Source organism: Rhopalosiphum padi, chromosome 3 (genome assembly GCF_020882245.1).
Source record: "Rhopalosiphum padi isolate XX-2018 chromosome 3, ASM2088224v1, whole genome shotgun sequence".
Classification (NCBI taxonomy): domain Eukaryota; kingdom Metazoa; phylum Arthropoda; class Insecta; order Hemiptera; family Aphididae; genus Rhopalosiphum; species Rhopalosiphum padi.
This window is the reverse complement of record NC_083599.1, coordinates 70,213,661-70,231,294: the sequence shown is the minus strand read 5'-3', so window position 1 is coordinate 70,231,294 and position 17,634 is coordinate 70,213,661. Positions and strand designations below refer to the sequence as shown.

The 17,634-nt window shown below is 29.9% G+C and overlaps 2 protein-coding genes and 1 long non-coding RNA gene across 6 annotated transcripts in view; 2 read left to right on the top strand and 1 right to left on the bottom strand.

The window, feature by feature from the left end:
- The first annotated feature begins 10 nt into the window (after positions 1–10).
- LOC132927246 (uncharacterized) lies at positions 11–7,098 on the top strand. Of its 2 annotated transcripts, none has more exons than XR_009661672.1 (3): positions 11–150; positions 5,850–5,951; positions 6,431–7,098. It is a non-coding gene; the product is annotated as an uncharacterized LOC132927246 (long non-coding RNA). The 2 variants fall into 2 exon arrangements; XR_009661673.1 differs by lacking the exon at positions 11–150 and adding an exon at positions 3,533–3,668.
- Positions 1,091–8,492, bottom strand: LOC132927243 (sorting nexin lst-4). Its single transcript, XM_060991743.1, has 12 exons — positions 7,646–8,492; positions 7,264–7,433; positions 6,683–6,844; positions 6,438–6,608; positions 5,811–5,955; positions 5,345–5,640; positions 4,822–4,939; positions 4,406–4,682; positions 4,175–4,341; positions 3,822–4,048; positions 3,347–3,649; positions 1,091–3,004 (listed from the first exon to the last, which is right to left on the bottom strand). Exons 2-12 carry the CDS (start codon positions 7,267–7,269, stop codon positions 2,843–2,845), a joined length of 2,034 nt encoding a protein of 677 aa, XP_060847726.1. The 5' UTR covers positions 7,270–7,433; positions 7,646–8,492; the 3' UTR covers positions 1,091–2,842.
- A 457-nt stretch (positions 8,493–8,949) lies between these two features.
- Positions 8,950–17,634, top strand: part of LOC132927241 (uncharacterized) — a 29,320-nt gene continuing 20,635 nt past the window's right edge. The window contains exons 1-2 of one of the 3 annotated variants that reach the window (XM_060991739.1): positions 8,950–9,391; positions 15,219–15,767. The gene's annotated coding sequence lies outside the window, so the exon portion shown is untranslated. Of the gene's footprint in view, positions 9,392–15,218; positions 15,772–17,634 lie in introns of all 3 variants that reach the window. The other 2 variants (XM_060991740.1, XM_060991741.1) reach the window with 2 other exon arrangements.

Sequence of the window (17,634 nt, the reverse complement as noted above, 5' to 3'; positions counted from 1 at the left end):
ACTGTTTGCCGCAGTATCGACATGGGCGAGGGCCGTGGTGGAGACGCAAGATCTGTCGACGGCTAGGCAGTAGGCGGCGTTAAGTCCGACGGTCAGAAACGCCGATAACGTATGTTCGGTCGTGTTCTAACACTCGTCGGTTTACAACAGGTACGAAATTAAGCGTGAAACGTATAATTCCGTGTTTTTGTTGTATTCTTCTACTGGTTCTACATGTACGGTTATTATTTCATCATCACACTTACCCGAGTGCTACAACAACTATTAAAATACATAGGTATTAATTCTTTTCACGCGATCGTATTAACTCTGTACATACCTAAAATATTCGTTAACGTAGGACTAAAACTTAATTTTATTTTTCGAGAAAATCAAAAATAAATATACTTTTGTATTTTTATTGTTGTATTAATTAATTGCCAACTTTTTACAATCAATATTCAATAATATTATCCACAACAGATATATAAATACAGTTTTGTTTTACCATTACCAATTTATTGAATTGGAAAAATTATCATCAACAAAAATCCACAGTGATTTGTTATAAACATCTCAATTATTGTAGTATCGGTATACACACTGTTGTAATTGAGTGAAAGTATATTTAATAGAATTTTGCTACAGTTAAGCACTAGTCATAAACTCATAACTATTATTGTTGTAGAGATTACGAATGATGATTGGTGACAGTCAGCTTAGGCTTAATTTAACTGTTGGATTATTAGGATGAATACGTTATATCAGGAATAACTTCATAAATTGTTCACAACAAAATTGTACCATTAAGATTTAATTTCATAAAAGTATACAAATATAATATATATTAAATCAGGTATTATAGCTATAAGTTATTATATTATTTATTAATTATTAAATACATGTATGTAGTATAAAAATATAATTATTAGGCAATTTATTGTATTTTAGTATTTATTATAAATGTAAAACAATCTATAATTATTAGCTAAAAAAATAATATATTCAAAATTAGCGTAGGTAAGATAATAATCTAACATAGGTGGTATACCTAATAAATGAAACAGAAAAAAAATGGTAATAACTTACAATAATGACAAATATAACAGACTAGCCACAGGATACATATTTATTTTAAGTAAATTATTTAATATGAGTATATTATACATAAATTCAGTTAACATATATTTCAAATACCCTTTTAAGTTACACAGTTTCGTACACACTTACATACATATAAACGTAATAATTAACACCCATTATGATGGCACATGTAAAATAAATATATGTACCTACATAGTATAGATTATATAATAAATATATCTATATTCCTAGAATTATATTATAAATAAATAAGTAAAACAAATGTTATGATTTAAATTGGAAAAATTCATACAATGGTAGCTTATAATAATAATAATAATAATAATAATAAAAAATGGTCCCAACAATAATAAGTTTCAAGTCAAAATTATCACTTCTTAGATGTTATCTGTTATCAATGGAAATATATTATTTACATTAAAATGTTAGTACAAGTAATTACATATTCTTTTGGTCAGTACATATAAGGAAAATTTGGATATTTTAACAAATCTTAATTATTCAAATATAATAAAAAAAATATTGTAAAAATTTCAGATCTTCAGAATTAATTTCTTTTTTAAAATTCATCTGACAACTGAGTTTTACAAAGGATTTAAAATAAATATATTATTTTACTAATATATTAAAAACTATTAAAACTATTAGGATAATTCTAAATCAGCTATGATCTTTCAGATTTAAAAAAAATATTAGGTGTTAAATCAAATAATTAATTATACTTCATTACAATCAAAAAGTTAACCCCAAGGCAACTAGTTCTCGTAGGGCAGTGGTCTGGCGTGAACATTTTTCATTCATGAGACAAAAACAATTTTAGGAACCACCCACCTCCATAATTGTCGTTTACAATTTTTAAGTATTAAAAATAGTTATAAGCATACTTAATTAAATAATATCTTTGATTATAAATAGTATACGAGTACATTACATTTATAATAATGTTGATATTAAATATGATATAATATGCTGAAAAAAGTATTAGCATATATAAAATATTGAACGTAAAAAGTAATTGTAAATTCACCTTTTTCTTCATAATTGACAAAAACCAAGTTTTAATTTAAATATTTGAACCACGAAAAATCAGAAAAAAAATGCCACTAGAGTTAACTATCTGTATGTCTGCTGTGTAGTAAAGCCATGCCCCTGGCAAAGTTGCTGTCAAGTTGTCTTCTTAATTTGAGAATAGAATATCACTATTTAATATTTCTATAATTTTAACAAGTATCAACAATTATCAACATATGCAGTATGCTTTGGTAGTTGAATCATTTATATGATATTTGTATATGTCAAACTGGTGACTTTTACAAAAACTTAAAAACAATATTTTATACATTGAAAAGAATATAAATCCAACCAATAGTAATATCAATAATAATAATGGGCAAAAGCATAGTAATATAACTAATACATGGTAATAATTTGAACACAATAATATAGAACAAAAAAATAAAAAATAAAAAATAATCAAGTATAATTAAAACTAAAATGCTTAATTTAGGGATAATAATGGTAAAAGTAGTAGCAGGAGTTATAATGTGGATTCCCCCAAAAATATTATTTTAATAAGAATAAGAACAGTTTATTTCAGTGATATTAGTGGGCTACGGTTACAAATAGTTAAAAAATTAATCGTGATACCTAATATATTATAGGTATATGTTATACGTGAGTATTAGCAGTTTTAAAAACAATTGCATTCTAGTTATTTACCATGCTTTATATTACCAATTCCATTAAGTTACTATAACTACTACTGATTTGAATAATACTGGTGTTGATAAGATGAGTTATCATCAATTATTCCTTGGTTGTATTGTTGTTGGTCATAATGATGGTCCATTCCAACTCCTAAAGAGTCTTCATCGCCATTATCGGGGTACATGTGTAAAACATTTTCTAAATTGTCAGCAATCTAAAAAAGAAAATATTTCTTTATTATTAATATTTAAGAAAGTATTATAGTGGCAACTTAATAATATTTTAATGATCACTATTAAGGTTGGTGATGTGTAAATAAAAATTAAATTATTAATGAAAATATGAGTGATAAGACTTAATTAATACATTTTTTTTATTCATATTCATATATTTCATACAATATACAACATTATTATTTAACTATTTTCACATAACAATATTGATAATTCTGAATTCCTAATTTCCTGAAATCGCTACTATTTAACATTATAGCATTGCCATGATTATAATTCAAACAGCATTGGTCATATATTGTCATCATAAATGTTTTACTAACTTTTCTGTAATATTCGATCTGGTTGCGCAATAGTTGACGAACATGGCCAGCCATTTGGCCGAGTACATGGTCTCGATGAAATTGATTTATCTCTGCTAACAGGGCATATGACACTATATCAGTACGACGTTGCATCTCACGCAGTAGTCGTCTCTGTTGTTCTGGGTCAGTCACTGCTGTGGTTCCACCACTACCAGAACCTGCTCCACTACTGGATCCTCCAGCTCCATCACCACCGCTACCACCAATTGGTATACCTTCAGAGTATTGTCTTTCACATTCTTTCCGTTTCTGCACAGCACTCTATTACAAACAAATTAAGGTAACTCTCCTGTGATTATTATGCAGATTATAGAAAGAATATTATTAATAAATAATAGTTTAAGCTCGCAATAGTGGTAAACCAATAAAAATTACAATACATATAGCAAACTTTTTTACCACTAGTCTTTAGACAAACAAATTTGCAATTCACCTTGTGTACAGCTAATATATCAGGAAACGCCCCTGCAACACCACGGTACACGTGTAGCATGTCAGCAAATGAGTCCCATCCTGCGGCAGGTAACTCATCCATCAGCCGGCCACCCATCTCATTGTATACATCACCAGTTTTTTTCAGAGCCGTCATCAGTTGTCGGGTAGTTAGACTTATCACATTGCCATTACCACTAGTATCTCCTATTGATGAAGATGATGCTCCTACATTATTAATTATTAATTATTAATAAAAAAATAATAATAAAAAAAATAAGTTAACATAATATTGTTGTATCAGCTGGTCACTGTAAAGAATATACTATAATAATAATGTATACTGTTACTTACCACTATACGCGTGACCCAACATGTAAAATGACTGGCCTAATCGTTGAGCATCACGTTTATAACATGTTTGCATACGTTTTGATTGTTCTGCAACCGTTTGTGCCATATTCTTCAGTGCTCCTTCTAATCCAGTCACAAATCTCTGAAATCCTTCTACTTCACGATCTCTTTAAAAATCAAATGGTAAAAATATTAAATAAATAATTAGTTATAACATTGTAACATACATACAATATTGCTGGGTTGATAGATGGAGGGGGGTCATTACTACCATCTGCAGGCATTACTCTAATCACAAAAAATACATTAGCCCCAGTGAGGGTCTCGGCACTCGTATTCCGTGACTCAGCCTTCCGCTTGCCTGACTTCCAACGTTTCTCATCCGTACATGTGATAAAGTGTTGCCGCCATACCCAACCCCGTGATAATACAGGATGTCGGCATACTGCATCTACAAATGCCTGTAATTGCTGTTTACGACGTTCAATGAATTGTTCTTCGTATCGACCTAAGTATAATAATATTATGACCAAAGTGATATTTTTTTTATTTGAAAATCAATATTGTTTGTTAAGGATTTTTTATAACATAATATGCATATATTATTATATGATTTATTTGCAAAATAGATCCTTGATTTATCTAACCTGAAATTTGTTTATCTGGTAATGGCGGAATTGGAACTAGACAGCAGTACTTTTCTAATAACCGTTCATGTAACCAATCAAAGTGCTTGTACCTCCTGGATACTTGAATATTGTTAAACTACAACACATATGTCAAACAAAAATTAATTAGTAAAATAGAAAAAAATTAGTAGATTTTTTAATATATGGGTATATTTTTGTTTCAAAAAGCTATTATTATAATGTAAGTTTATCATAATAACTGAAAATCATACAAGTATGCACTATATACTCATTATCAGTAGTACTTATAATATGGTAATATGTTAAACAGTGATTAGTTATTGAATGGTAAATATTTGCTGAGTTTTCAATAAATATTTGATAATAATACAGATAAGTTTTTAATACAAAGTGAATATTTTTTTACCTGTGTAGTCATTATTGATACTACACATATAATATTATATAATATATCATATTATTAAGTGCAGGAGAGATGAAAATGGCACATATACATTAGAAATATAGAGTATAAACATACCGTAGGAGTTATTTGGTATGCAATAAACGATTTCAAGCCTTTGAGTTTTGTTTCCTTCTTTGGAGATGCCACCACACACTGGTATCCGTGTGGTTCATTATCTGGGTCTCGGCACCATTCAACATCCACTGCCATGGGGCCACCACCAGTACCACCACGCACAACAATTGTAATGTTTTCTGTATCGGGTAAGTGGATGGGTGGCTGAATGGCACCCATTATATATGATGCATCACCACCACCTACCAACTTGGAAAACCGAGAACTGCTGCCACCAGTTGTTGCAGCTGTCTTGCCTACAAAAAAAAAAATATCAAATTATAAATCAATTTGTATATATTTTATTAATTATCATTGTTATGTCATTAAATCATTTTTGATAAATTGTAAGAGCTTATAATAATCAAAACTCCAATGGCTTATTTAAAAGAAATAATTATACTGACGTTAGTTCAATTTTAGGTACCTGCTGTTTTCCTTATTGATGTCGTTTTTGTTCCTATAGGTGGATACTGAATAGTTGGTGGTATAGGAGCAGATGAAGTCACAGTGCTTCCACCACCATATTCAGAATCGTCGTCCCATTCATCATCATAATAATCATCAGGTGACTGTAAATACAATTACAAAATAATAATTTACACTAAAATTGTTATCCCAGAAATATTCGATGATTGGATGACAGCTAATTTAATGAGTACAAGAAAAATTACAAATACATATGAAAATTTAAATACATCAAACAAATATTATATTTAGTTAAATTATATAATCTAGATGTGATTTAAGAAAAAAAAGCCAAGTTAAAAATAAAGTGTATTAGCTATAGTAAATCTATTTGTATTTTTTTAGTATTAGGTATAAATTATATTCCTTGTGAATTAAATAAAAAAAAATATTGAAAGCATAATTAACTTTTAAAATATTAAAATTATGTCGAATTAAAATTAAAATAAGAAAAAAGATTTAATTCTCAACTTCTAACAATGTAATAATGATAATTAGAGTTCAAATTCTAAAGTTAATTCTTTTAAAGAGTATATATAAAAATAAATATTTATTTTTAATTATTTTATCATGTTAAAGTACTAGCCTGCTGATGTGGATATGCCTGTTGCTGATTTTGACTGCCAGGAACTTGTGAATAAAATTCATTTTGATCATCAACTTCCCATGGATCTGTTGATGGCGGTAACGGTGGAGGTGGTAAAGCTGGCGGTGGTTTGCTTTCATCTTTTCTGTCATCCACCTTAGTTTTGATTTCCTATTAGCATTCAATATAAACATTATAAATGGTAAAAATACAACCATATAAATCAAACTACGAGAAAAACAAACCTCAACATATGCAGCTGGAAACAAGCCTGTGCGGCCAGATGTGTTTGTTCCTTCCCACCAGCCCTCACCAACATCTTGTCGGGTTACCACCAGTGTCTCACCAGCAGTTACTGATAATTCTGATGAGCCGGGTTCACCCACAAAATCATACAATACTAAAACCTAGGGTACACCAACTTTATTTAGAAAAGATACAACCATTAACAGCTAATTTAACCTGTATTTAATTTTAAAAATAAGTGAATAACAATTGAACTATTTTGTTTGATTAATAACATTTTATTTATGTGAAAATTATTTTTCTAAATTATGAAGTTCATAATATATGTATAGACTAAATTAACAGAAGAGACAAATTATATTATTATAATAATATAAATGAGTTGTGAATTTGTAATATATATTTAAATTACCTATTATTTTCTTGTCATGTGTGTGGTTATGTTATTTTAATAAATTAGTACAGTAAAATGCCATAAATGGAGATTATAATAAGATTAATCTCAAAAGCCTCTTATGTTTTCAGTTTAAGCATAATATATGTATTCATAAATTGTAGTGTACATATTCAAACACAATACCTTCATTTTAGGAGTAGTGACTGTAGTGTAGAGGATGTGAGTAGACGCTACTGATGCTGCGTGTTAAATACAAAGCTTTAGGTTACTGCACTTGCTCACCAGCTTAAGACAGCATGGATTCAGTCATGATGTTTGCTGTCGACACGAATGGGAGTGGTGTTGCTTAGTAGCTAGTAACACATGCACATACACAATGTAATTAGATTGTATATTGTAACAAAACTCAGATATTTTGTAGTAAAGCGCTTACGACGTACAAAAACGGTGAGCAAAAGAATATTGTCAATAATATCCGTGTACTGTCGTCGTCTGGAGAGCAATTTACCACATTACTAGCTAAAGTTTGACGAGAAGGGGGAAAAAAACAAAAAAAAACACTTACCACTTGGTATGTTATGTCCTCGACTACTTGTTTTCGGCAGGCCACAAATTACACGGACCGTTGTGACGAATCCTTTGCCGGTCAGTTCTGCGGCGTAAAAACACACGCGCGCGCCAAACACAAAAGGGGCAGCTCACACACGGTGAGCAAACGATTTCGCCGCGCGGACGTGCTACTCTGCCAAACCTACGATATCGGATATACCAACAAAAAAAGAACGGTATGCAAACGACGCGGGAATTACGGTGAAAAAAAATAAAAACAACAAGAGACGAAAAGGTGTACGATAAGTTTACGCAAACGAACCACGAAAGTCGATCCAATTGGTCGTCGTCGTCGCCGCGAGTGTGACGTACGTGTGCGCGCGCGTTGTGTAATCCCCGACGAACGATAATTATTAATTAATTCCACTGTATCGCACGGTGTATTCCAATTAAAATAATAACGACGACGACGATGATGATGATGACGACGATGATAAAGTAGTAATAACGATGATAATTTGTTGCTACGAACCGCTAGTTATGATATTATTATGGAAATGTACGGCGACTATTGTTCTGTGGCTCGCTGGCGTTTCGTTGATAAGGTTCGCCGCCACCGACGTTATCAGCCCGTACGGCGAGGCCCCCGCGGTCGTCGTCGGTGGGTGGACAATAATAGCGACGGACGGACGTTTCGGTCGTCGGAATCCGTGACGAAGCGCATCAGAGCGATGACCCTCGATAATACGTAATAACGCGATGACTGTTATTCGTTCGGCTGCGGTGGTGGTGGTAAATACGCGCAATACTCGCGCAACAACAATAACACTGTTATTGTTATTGTTCCGGGACGATAACGACGCCGACTCTCTTGCTGCTGCGCGATATCGGACGTATAAACGTGATAACACCTGGTGACCGGTTGTCGCGCGGGCCGACGACAGTCGTTCCATCGGTTTGGCATCCGGGAACTGCTGTTGCCCCTTTGAAACGACCACGAACTAATTGAAAATATCATCGTATATTATAATTTATAATATTGTACGACGTGTCCGGTTTTCTGAAGATCGGAAAAAATCGCATCGCGATCGCTCTGCTCGTCCCGTAGCGAGCCGCCTCCTATCAGTGCTCCGACGACCAGAGTGGTAGTAGTGGTGGTGGTAGTAGTAGTAGTGGTAGTAAGTTGTTGTTGTCGTGGGTGTCCGCGCGACGTTATCGCATTGTAAACAAAGGGAAGCCGGCTGAACGCAGGTCATCCGTCGGCGTTGCGTGTTTCGTGGTGGGGGAAGAGCGGGGGCGGTGGCGCGACGGCGGTGTCGATCGCCGGCTACTGCACGGGTTGAGGGGTGGACGGAACGCGCGGGGTATCGTAGACGCAGATCGACTCCTCCGCGACGCCGAAAAGTCGACGACATCTGCACTTGCGACGGTGTTTCCCGTCACCGGCGCCGCGAACGTATCATCCCGGGTGTGTGTGTGTGTGTGTGGAGCATGTCCCCGCGAGTCTGGAAACGGTCCGAGCCGCCGAGTACTCCGGTCACACCTCGTTCCTCGCGCCTTTAGTTTCGCGGTCAGCTGCCGTTCTCGGGTATACCACTCCAGTCCCGGAACAGAGCGGATACGCCAACCGTGCTCTCTGTCGTCGGTCCGTTTCCGTTGCGCCGAGCGACCGATGAATTTTAGATAAAACGCGGCGAGACGAACAACGTTCCGACAGACTTTGTAACAAGCTTCCTATTTGTGCAATTATTAGAACTTAAGGGTGAGTTCTAACCATTTCATATTAGACGTGCTAACGACGACCGTTCAGTTAATACACCTAACGGGCAATATAATAATATGCATATTTTCAACGATAAGTAGGTGGTTTTAGTGGAGTTTTTAGTTAGGTATATTGATATTGTATTTTACCTAATCCTGTATCAACGTTTTTGTGTGGTTTTTATGGGAAACGTCTTACCATTGCTTCACTGCCAACCGTCAGTTATAATATATTTTTTTTTATAACTTGAATACCACAATATAACAGTCAACACTCTATAACATGCGTTACAAATCTGAATGAGTAACCGACAAAAGTTATTATCAACTAACGATAAATGACGAGATAAAATTATTACTAAAATTGTTGTGAGGGAACGTATCTGTTAATAACTATTGTCTTCAGATCAGGAAAATAATTTTAAAATTGATTTTGTACCTAAATCGAGAAATCAGTTTTTCTACTAGAAACAGTTAATTAATAACGAAATGCTAACATTAGTTATTAAAATCGGGAGAATTGACCTTCCCGAAAGTTGATCAGGATACCAGATTGTATGGTAACCCTATGTTTTAGGTAGGTACTATGATGTAAATTCAATTCAATATGTCATTTGTCATAATTTTATAATGGTTTCTGAAAAAAAATGTTCTTAAAGTGTTCTTACACTTGTTTGATAAGTAACAAAACATTATAATGGGAACCTAAATTTGAACTTAGTCTTACACACATTCAACTATTTGTATTGTTTCATGTATTATGATCACTTGAAAGATTAATTAATAATTGGTAAAATAATATTTTCAAGTTTAGATTAATCAAAGAAAAAAAATATTTTTAAAAGATTGCAATAGCTTACTTTAAACTGGCTTTCTATAATGCTAATACTGTTTAATAACTTTAATCAAAATGTTAATAATTGTTATCTGCTTCAGAAGTTATGAATATAAAATTGTTATACATTTTCTTTTAACTGTTTTCAATGTTTACATATTTCTAATATTTGTGTAGGTAAATAATTATTCCATTAATTTATTTTTCTAATATTTTAGATCACCTAATCACAAATTAATTAATCCCATTTATTATCAATTTCTAGTTATATTAGAATTGCATTTTTATATTTGTCATTAGATTCAGCTAAAATAATAATAAAAAGATTGGCTAGAAACTAATTACAAAATATACTCCTATTGTTCCAGTCATGAAAATATAAATTTAATACTCTATAAAAAAAATAACAAACTATAAATCTCGCCATAAACATATAAAATGTATAAAATATTGAAATTATAGTTTGAGACAACCTAATAAGAATACAATTTGCTATTTAAATATTAATTAGTGAACAAAAATATTATATTTGAGCAATTATGTACAATTTAAATGTGGCCATTTGTACTTCAGCTGCCATAGTGTATCCACATTGTGGTTGACACTTGTTATTCAATTTAATTTTCATAGTAGGTATTATGTTTTTGATAACTGTAGTGTGAAATAAATTTTTCTAAACAATCAATAAAATTGTAACCAATTCTACTACTATGTATTAATAAAGAGGTTAATAAGAGGTACATGTCTAAAGAATATTTCATCTGAAATCTTGCATGCCATAATCGTTCTACTACTGCTTTTTTCCTTCCTAAGATCTCAAAAATTACATTTGGTAGGTAATTCTTATTTATTATGATTTGATATTATATAAGATATCTTTTAAGTTGTATGCATACAATAAGAAAAATATAATTATTTAAACATTTTTACATAAGTTTATGTTTATATGTATTTGAATGTTAACTGCAATCAAAAAAATTAAAATACTTATTATAAATCTCTTCAATTTGGTTACTTTTTTATTCATAATAACAAATAATAGTTAATTTATGGAAATTTGATGCTTATTCAAACATTTTTGTGAGCATCAGTGCATATCCTCTTAATAAGAATTAGATATAATTATAATTCAGAAACAAACTTTATGATTAATAGTGCTGCAAAAAATTACCTCAATTTTCTACAATTTTAATTAGCATTTAAAATAGCAAAATAGCATTTAACTTTTTCCTATTATAAAATAATTTTATTGAATTAATTTCTTTTTTTTTTTTAAGATTTTTGATTTTAGATTCTGAATAAATCAAAGAAGTAAATTGCTTGAATCTAATTGAATTTTTATTAATTTTCATAAAAATTATTTATGTAACTAGGTTTTGGTGTTATGGAGCTTATGGGTAACATTATTAATAAATATAATCATAACTTAAATTAATTAAATCTTTAAAAGTCAGTTGTAACATACTTAAAATAATGAAAGTACTAGTACTTAGCTACGGTGTACCATTTTAGAAAACATGATTGCGTACATTTCCTGGGATAACACCAAATTTTTTATTTAGAACAATCTATTTTACTATTATTTTTAGTACTAAAGTGAATATTGATCTATTATCAAACTTAAAAATAAAAATGTTAGAAAATTATATAAAAAAAAAACATAAATAAACTACAAGTGGATACCTTTTTGCCAATAGTACCTATAATGTTTGATAATTTAAACTAATTTTTTTTATCTTTGAGCCATTCGATTAGAAATGCTAATTGTATTTTAGTTCAAGTCTCTTGTATTCCTTTTTTTTATAACTGAGAATATCAAATTAACAATATGGTATGTGGACTATGGCAATGAGTTTTGTAAGTTCAATAAAACCTCTCCACACCATTTTTTTTTTTTAAATTTTAAGTCATACTAACTAAATTATTGATGAAATATGATATTTTAATGTAATTTGAGTTTTTCATAAATAATTGTTGAGATAATTTTGTTTTATTTAATATTTTTGGACATTTGTATGAGCCAGTACTGTTAAACTAATTGACCATTGTTGTAATATGTTTGAGTAAAATAAGGTATACAAGTTTTATTAATTTACAGCTATTTAATTGCTTATTTAATGTATAATGCTATAATTTAAAAATATATATATTATAACCAAGCTACAAATGTAAGTATTACTCAAAGTTATGAAAATCAGAAAATATTGCATATCTGAGGTAAAAAACAAGGTAAAAATGTTTGAAATTGAGTTATACACAATCTAGATATGTTAATATAATTAATTTTACACTCAGTGGAAATCATGACCACATATAGTTCAATTTTCACAATTAAATTATGTTATAACTGTTATTAAAAGGATAGAGTTTAATACACTAAAATATCTATATGCAGATTATGCTTAATAATAATAATAATATATAATTTATGACTAGATTTATATGCTGGACTGTAAAAAAAAAACACATGTTCATGTAAGTATATAATACCGTGGGATTTTGTTCACTCGTAAGTCTAATGCGTCACTATAATGAGAACTTATACTTTTTTTTTTAAATTCTAGAATATTATATTTGTATTATATTATACCTATTATTTCAACTAGTTTATTGTCGTATAAAAAATATCTTTTGTACTAGATGTACTTATTTATTTTTTATATTAATAAAATAAATATAATATGTTTGTATTTCTCTGGCCAAACTATATGCACTTGGGTATATTCTGTTATATAAATATAAAAATAATAATATGTTCGATGTTCCTATTATTTTTTTGAATTAAATTAAAATTAAAATAATAATGAATTGCTCTTATTTGTATTTAATAATGATAAAATCTCTAAAGAACACAAAAATATTTCTTATTGTTGAATAATATGTATTGAATATAGACTCATTATTAAAAATATGCTCTTAAAAAAATATTATTAGAAACATTCAAGTATATAAGAAACACAATTTTTAAATTTATTCCTAATGTCACAAAATATATTTTTATTCAATTACAACTTAAAAATAAAAATAAATTAGCTACTGCATTTAAGTCCTATAGTTCTACTAATAATATTGTTATTCTTACACTAAATAAAACCTATTTTAAAAATAAATTTATCTAATATTTATTTTTTGGTTTATAAATTTATTGAAAAAGCCACTTGTTACTAAATCACATATTAATTTATATGATGATGAAGTGTAACTTTGCCTGTATAAGTTCCACTGCACTTCAATTACCATAAACACAATATTTAACACGGATGTAATTTTAGATAATTCAAATATTCATTAATTTGTCATTTTTAAAATTGTGAGAATTTTGATAACTTTACAATTAATATGAATGTACAATTGTATAAAAACAAGTACCTATTTTAAATTTTAAATCAAATTTAGATAGGTATACATATATAATTTGATGGCTAATCATAATTTAAAAGTTAAAAAAAAATAATAATTAACATTCATACATTGTCCAACTTTTTATTTGAACTTCGAAAAATATATTTATTATCCAGATATTATAAACATTTCAAGTTAGTATAAAGTAAGCTTTAAATTGTAAAACTTAATTTTTTTAAATTTTTTTACCAAACCAAACTGTAAGTGGATAAAAACTTAAATAATGACTACCGATTGAAAATAGAAGGGGTTTCCTGTGAAGGCGGTGACATTTCAACGTGTATGTAGTTAGGAAGAGGCGATTGTGCTACACAGGAATACCTAGGAAAATCTGTTTTGGATCGATCAACAGTGACAGCAGAGTGTAGGCATGGAAACTACTTTCACTCCGAAACTGGGTCGTGGAATATATTATGCTGTCGGGGGTAGGTAATGTAGGCGGTGATTGTTGCCCTAGATTATTATGTTTTTATTCGATGGGGGTGGCCGTTGTGAGTCATCCACCGAGTTGTCTGGTGCGGGTGGGTAAGGTATAGACTGTTGCGGTAAAGAATGGCTTCTCAGGACTATGTGGATGCTGTATTTATCCCTTCGACCAAATTTTCTGCGACGCGTGTGCGGAATGCGATCGCCCGCCCATCGGTGTCAATATGGGTGGTTTTCCCGAATTATTATTGAACGTAGGCGGATTCGTAGGTCGTCCTTTCCCTACACGCCTCCCCCATCTCATAATTGGAACTTTCGCTACGACGGCGGTCTGTGGCTAAACGGATGCTGCTGCTATTTTGTGATCCGTGACCATTCAGTCAACTTTTGGCTGTCAGCCACCGTGGTCATCGTTACAAACAATTTCTTCTACTGTAGCTCGACCGATACGATATAATATCATATTATCAATTTTTTTACGTCATAGTTATTGTTTTATTTCTGTTTGTTTTTCGTGCCTATCAGTCACACTTGTTTTCATCCACAAGGTGACAACTTTAATCTACAGCGTCGTACTCTTTTATTATCCAAAATTACGTGGTGCATAATAGTTCAGTATCTGACTATGCTTCATAACTGAGTCACAGAAACCGCGCTATCATCGACGCCGCCAAAGTCTTCACTGGCTTCCTTTGCTGTTTATCGGGAAAGTGTTTGTACACTTAAAAGCTCGACTGTTCCATGTGATTTGTCAATATAGTCAACGTTCTGTGACGACGATCTTTTTCCTCTGATCTTAACACTAATCTATTTTTCCAACTTCTTGCGTTAGAATTATTTAACGTTTTGCTCTAGTTTTTTTCCGTTATTTTTTTTGCTTATATTATTCAACATCTAACTATTATTTGATCACTTTTACTCTTTTTCCTTATTCAAACAATCGTTGTCCTCCACTAATACCGCTTACTTGACAGCTGTTGTCATCATCGTACTATTATTATTACCACCGTAACTACCTCTAAAGTAAAAAAAACACATCAAGTTTCTAAATATTTTAGAACTTACTATAATTTATTTGTTTAACTGTCAATAAAGCCGTCAAGCTGTTTCTAATCGTGATCGTTATTGTTTCTTGTTTTTCCGTATTCATTTTTGATTATTACAGAAATAATAGACGAAATAGACGCTACATCAACTGTCCACAACTTCAACGACCGTGCTGCAGTTGTCACTTCAGAAACCAGCAACGACATCGACGTTAATGTTGTCGTATCTTCATCATAATACACGATCTCGACCACCGTAATCACGCTCACCATTATACCACAGTTACAATAGTATAAGCATATGTACGTGTATTAACATTTGCGTGGTGGAGCACTCGCACCACCGGTGTATAATATATAATAGCATCACAAAAATAAACACTTGTTGGCGTTGGCATGACGTAACAGTACAGAATAAGCTGTGTACGGGGACCGGTGGTAATTAGTGCTCGTACACCTGCAGTGATACACATGTGACGAATGTGGAATAGCAAGAAAAGTTTTCTAACAGTGGTCAAAACGATAAAAATGACTGATGGCCTAGAAATATTTATATACACGGACAGAAAATCTCTCGTCATAATTGACGCCGATAGTGAAGTCCGTATCAACTAAGACTCAATATTGCCGTAGACGTTCCTTCATAACAAATCGTCAACAAAATACAAGTAGGTAAAATTATTTTCAAATTTTATTTTTATAAGATATCTATAAATAATAACCTACAACAATACACGTAAAAAATAAAATAAAATTTCGTAGGTACTCATTTAATGTGTAAAATAACCAAAAATGCTATAATATAATTTATGGATTATAAAAAAAAGCTATTAAAAAAATATTTTCTACATATTCTTCTAAACAAAAATATATAATAAAAATTTAAAAATTACTGACTCCCACAAATACATCTACGTTATTTTGTTTTAAGAATAGAAATTTAAAATAATAACATTTTATACTATTTATTAATTTTAATTATTATTTATTTTATGGTATATTATAAACAAAGATTAATTTAAAATTCTTTCATATTTTTTTTTTAAATTCAGTGGCGTATTTATAAATAACACGAAAATACGCATCTCAAAATCCCTTATTTTAAAGTATGTGGTTAAAATATTTTTATAACACAAGAAATTATTGCTTTACGTTCATTAAAATAAAATGTACGATTCGGAATTTAAAATTTTAAAGACATTATTTTTAATTTGATGTGTGTGAAAAGATTTACTGGTAAATTACAAAAATGCCGTGACTTTTATGGTATTCATAAAAAAATCGATTTTAGTTCTTCTGTATTCATTTAAAAAATAAGTATTAAGTACTTTAAATTGTTATCAAATGTTCATTTTAAATTTGTATATAACTGCCTAGGTTCCTATTAAAACTTTTTTTTTTTTAAATAAACAAGCTATACACAAAATGCACAATAAGCTTATGTAGTAAGGGTGGATGTTGACATGAAGGGTTTGATTAAGCAGCCACCCATTAGCGATACTTAGCTTAATTCATTTTTTTCTTTTTTAAAAATATATAATTTTTTTTTTTATCTGTTTGTTAGGGGTATGGGTTTATTTGTAATAGTTCACGATACCATTTTCTTTTTAACCTACAATGAGAATTTCCTATATTAAAACGTAAAAAATAATTTTTAAAAAACTTTTTTTATTATTTTATTCATTTATTGTTGAATAAATTGCTACTGATATTTGATATTTTTACTTCACATTTATTAAAATAAAATATTTTCAATATTATTCGAACCATATAATTTTTTATTACGACTAAGAATTATTGTTAGGCTTCGATTAAAGTGCAATAACTACTCTTCAATTAAAAATATTTTAAATTTTATAATGGTGTTCTTGTTTAGATATTTTTTATCTATAACTCTAAATATTAGGCCTTGGGATATTAATTTATATTAAGTTATATTTATATCTAGATTAAAAAATTAAAAATCTTAATAATTTTTTCAAATTTTATACAATTTATTATTATTTTTTTCCATTAAAATCTCAATATTTTTTTAACACTTTAGGTACAACTAAAATAAAATGTGTAGGTAATTATTATTTTTCAAAGCATATTTTTCTTCTAAAATTTACAATTTAAATTGTTTAGTATTTTGATTTTTGACGTTGTGGTGATGTAGTGTTGAATTTTCGTGGATACAAATGACACGAACTCAAAAAAGTTAAGAACCACTGCTATACGCAATAATATTTTCTAAATATGTTGACTATTTTTAAAATATTATATAATAATCATAATATGAACCAGTTCACATTTTTATACGGTATTTAAGTTAGGTGATATTAACTTCTAAAGTTAATGACAATAATACTTGTAATATAATAAAATATACATATATAATATATATTATTATAATAATTAAATACTAATAATAAAATAAATTATCTATTTTATTGATTATATTAAAGTACAAATCATAAAATATACTTGGTGATATAGGCTGACAAACCGTCTCCGCTTAGAATCGTTTTTGTAAACAATGATATATCATTGAAT

Bases quoted from the DNA above. Each gene is read 5' to 3' on its own strand.
- LOC132927243 (XM_060991743.1), bottom strand. The intron at 5,956-6,437 runs GCTAGTACTTTA...TTGTATTTACAG, and splicing joins AGGCATATCCACATCAGCAG to TCACCTGATGATTATTATGA. The intron at 3,650-3,821 runs GTGAATTGCAAA...TGTTTGTAATAG, and splicing joins ATATATTAGCTGTACACAAG to AGTGCTGTGCAGAAACGGAA.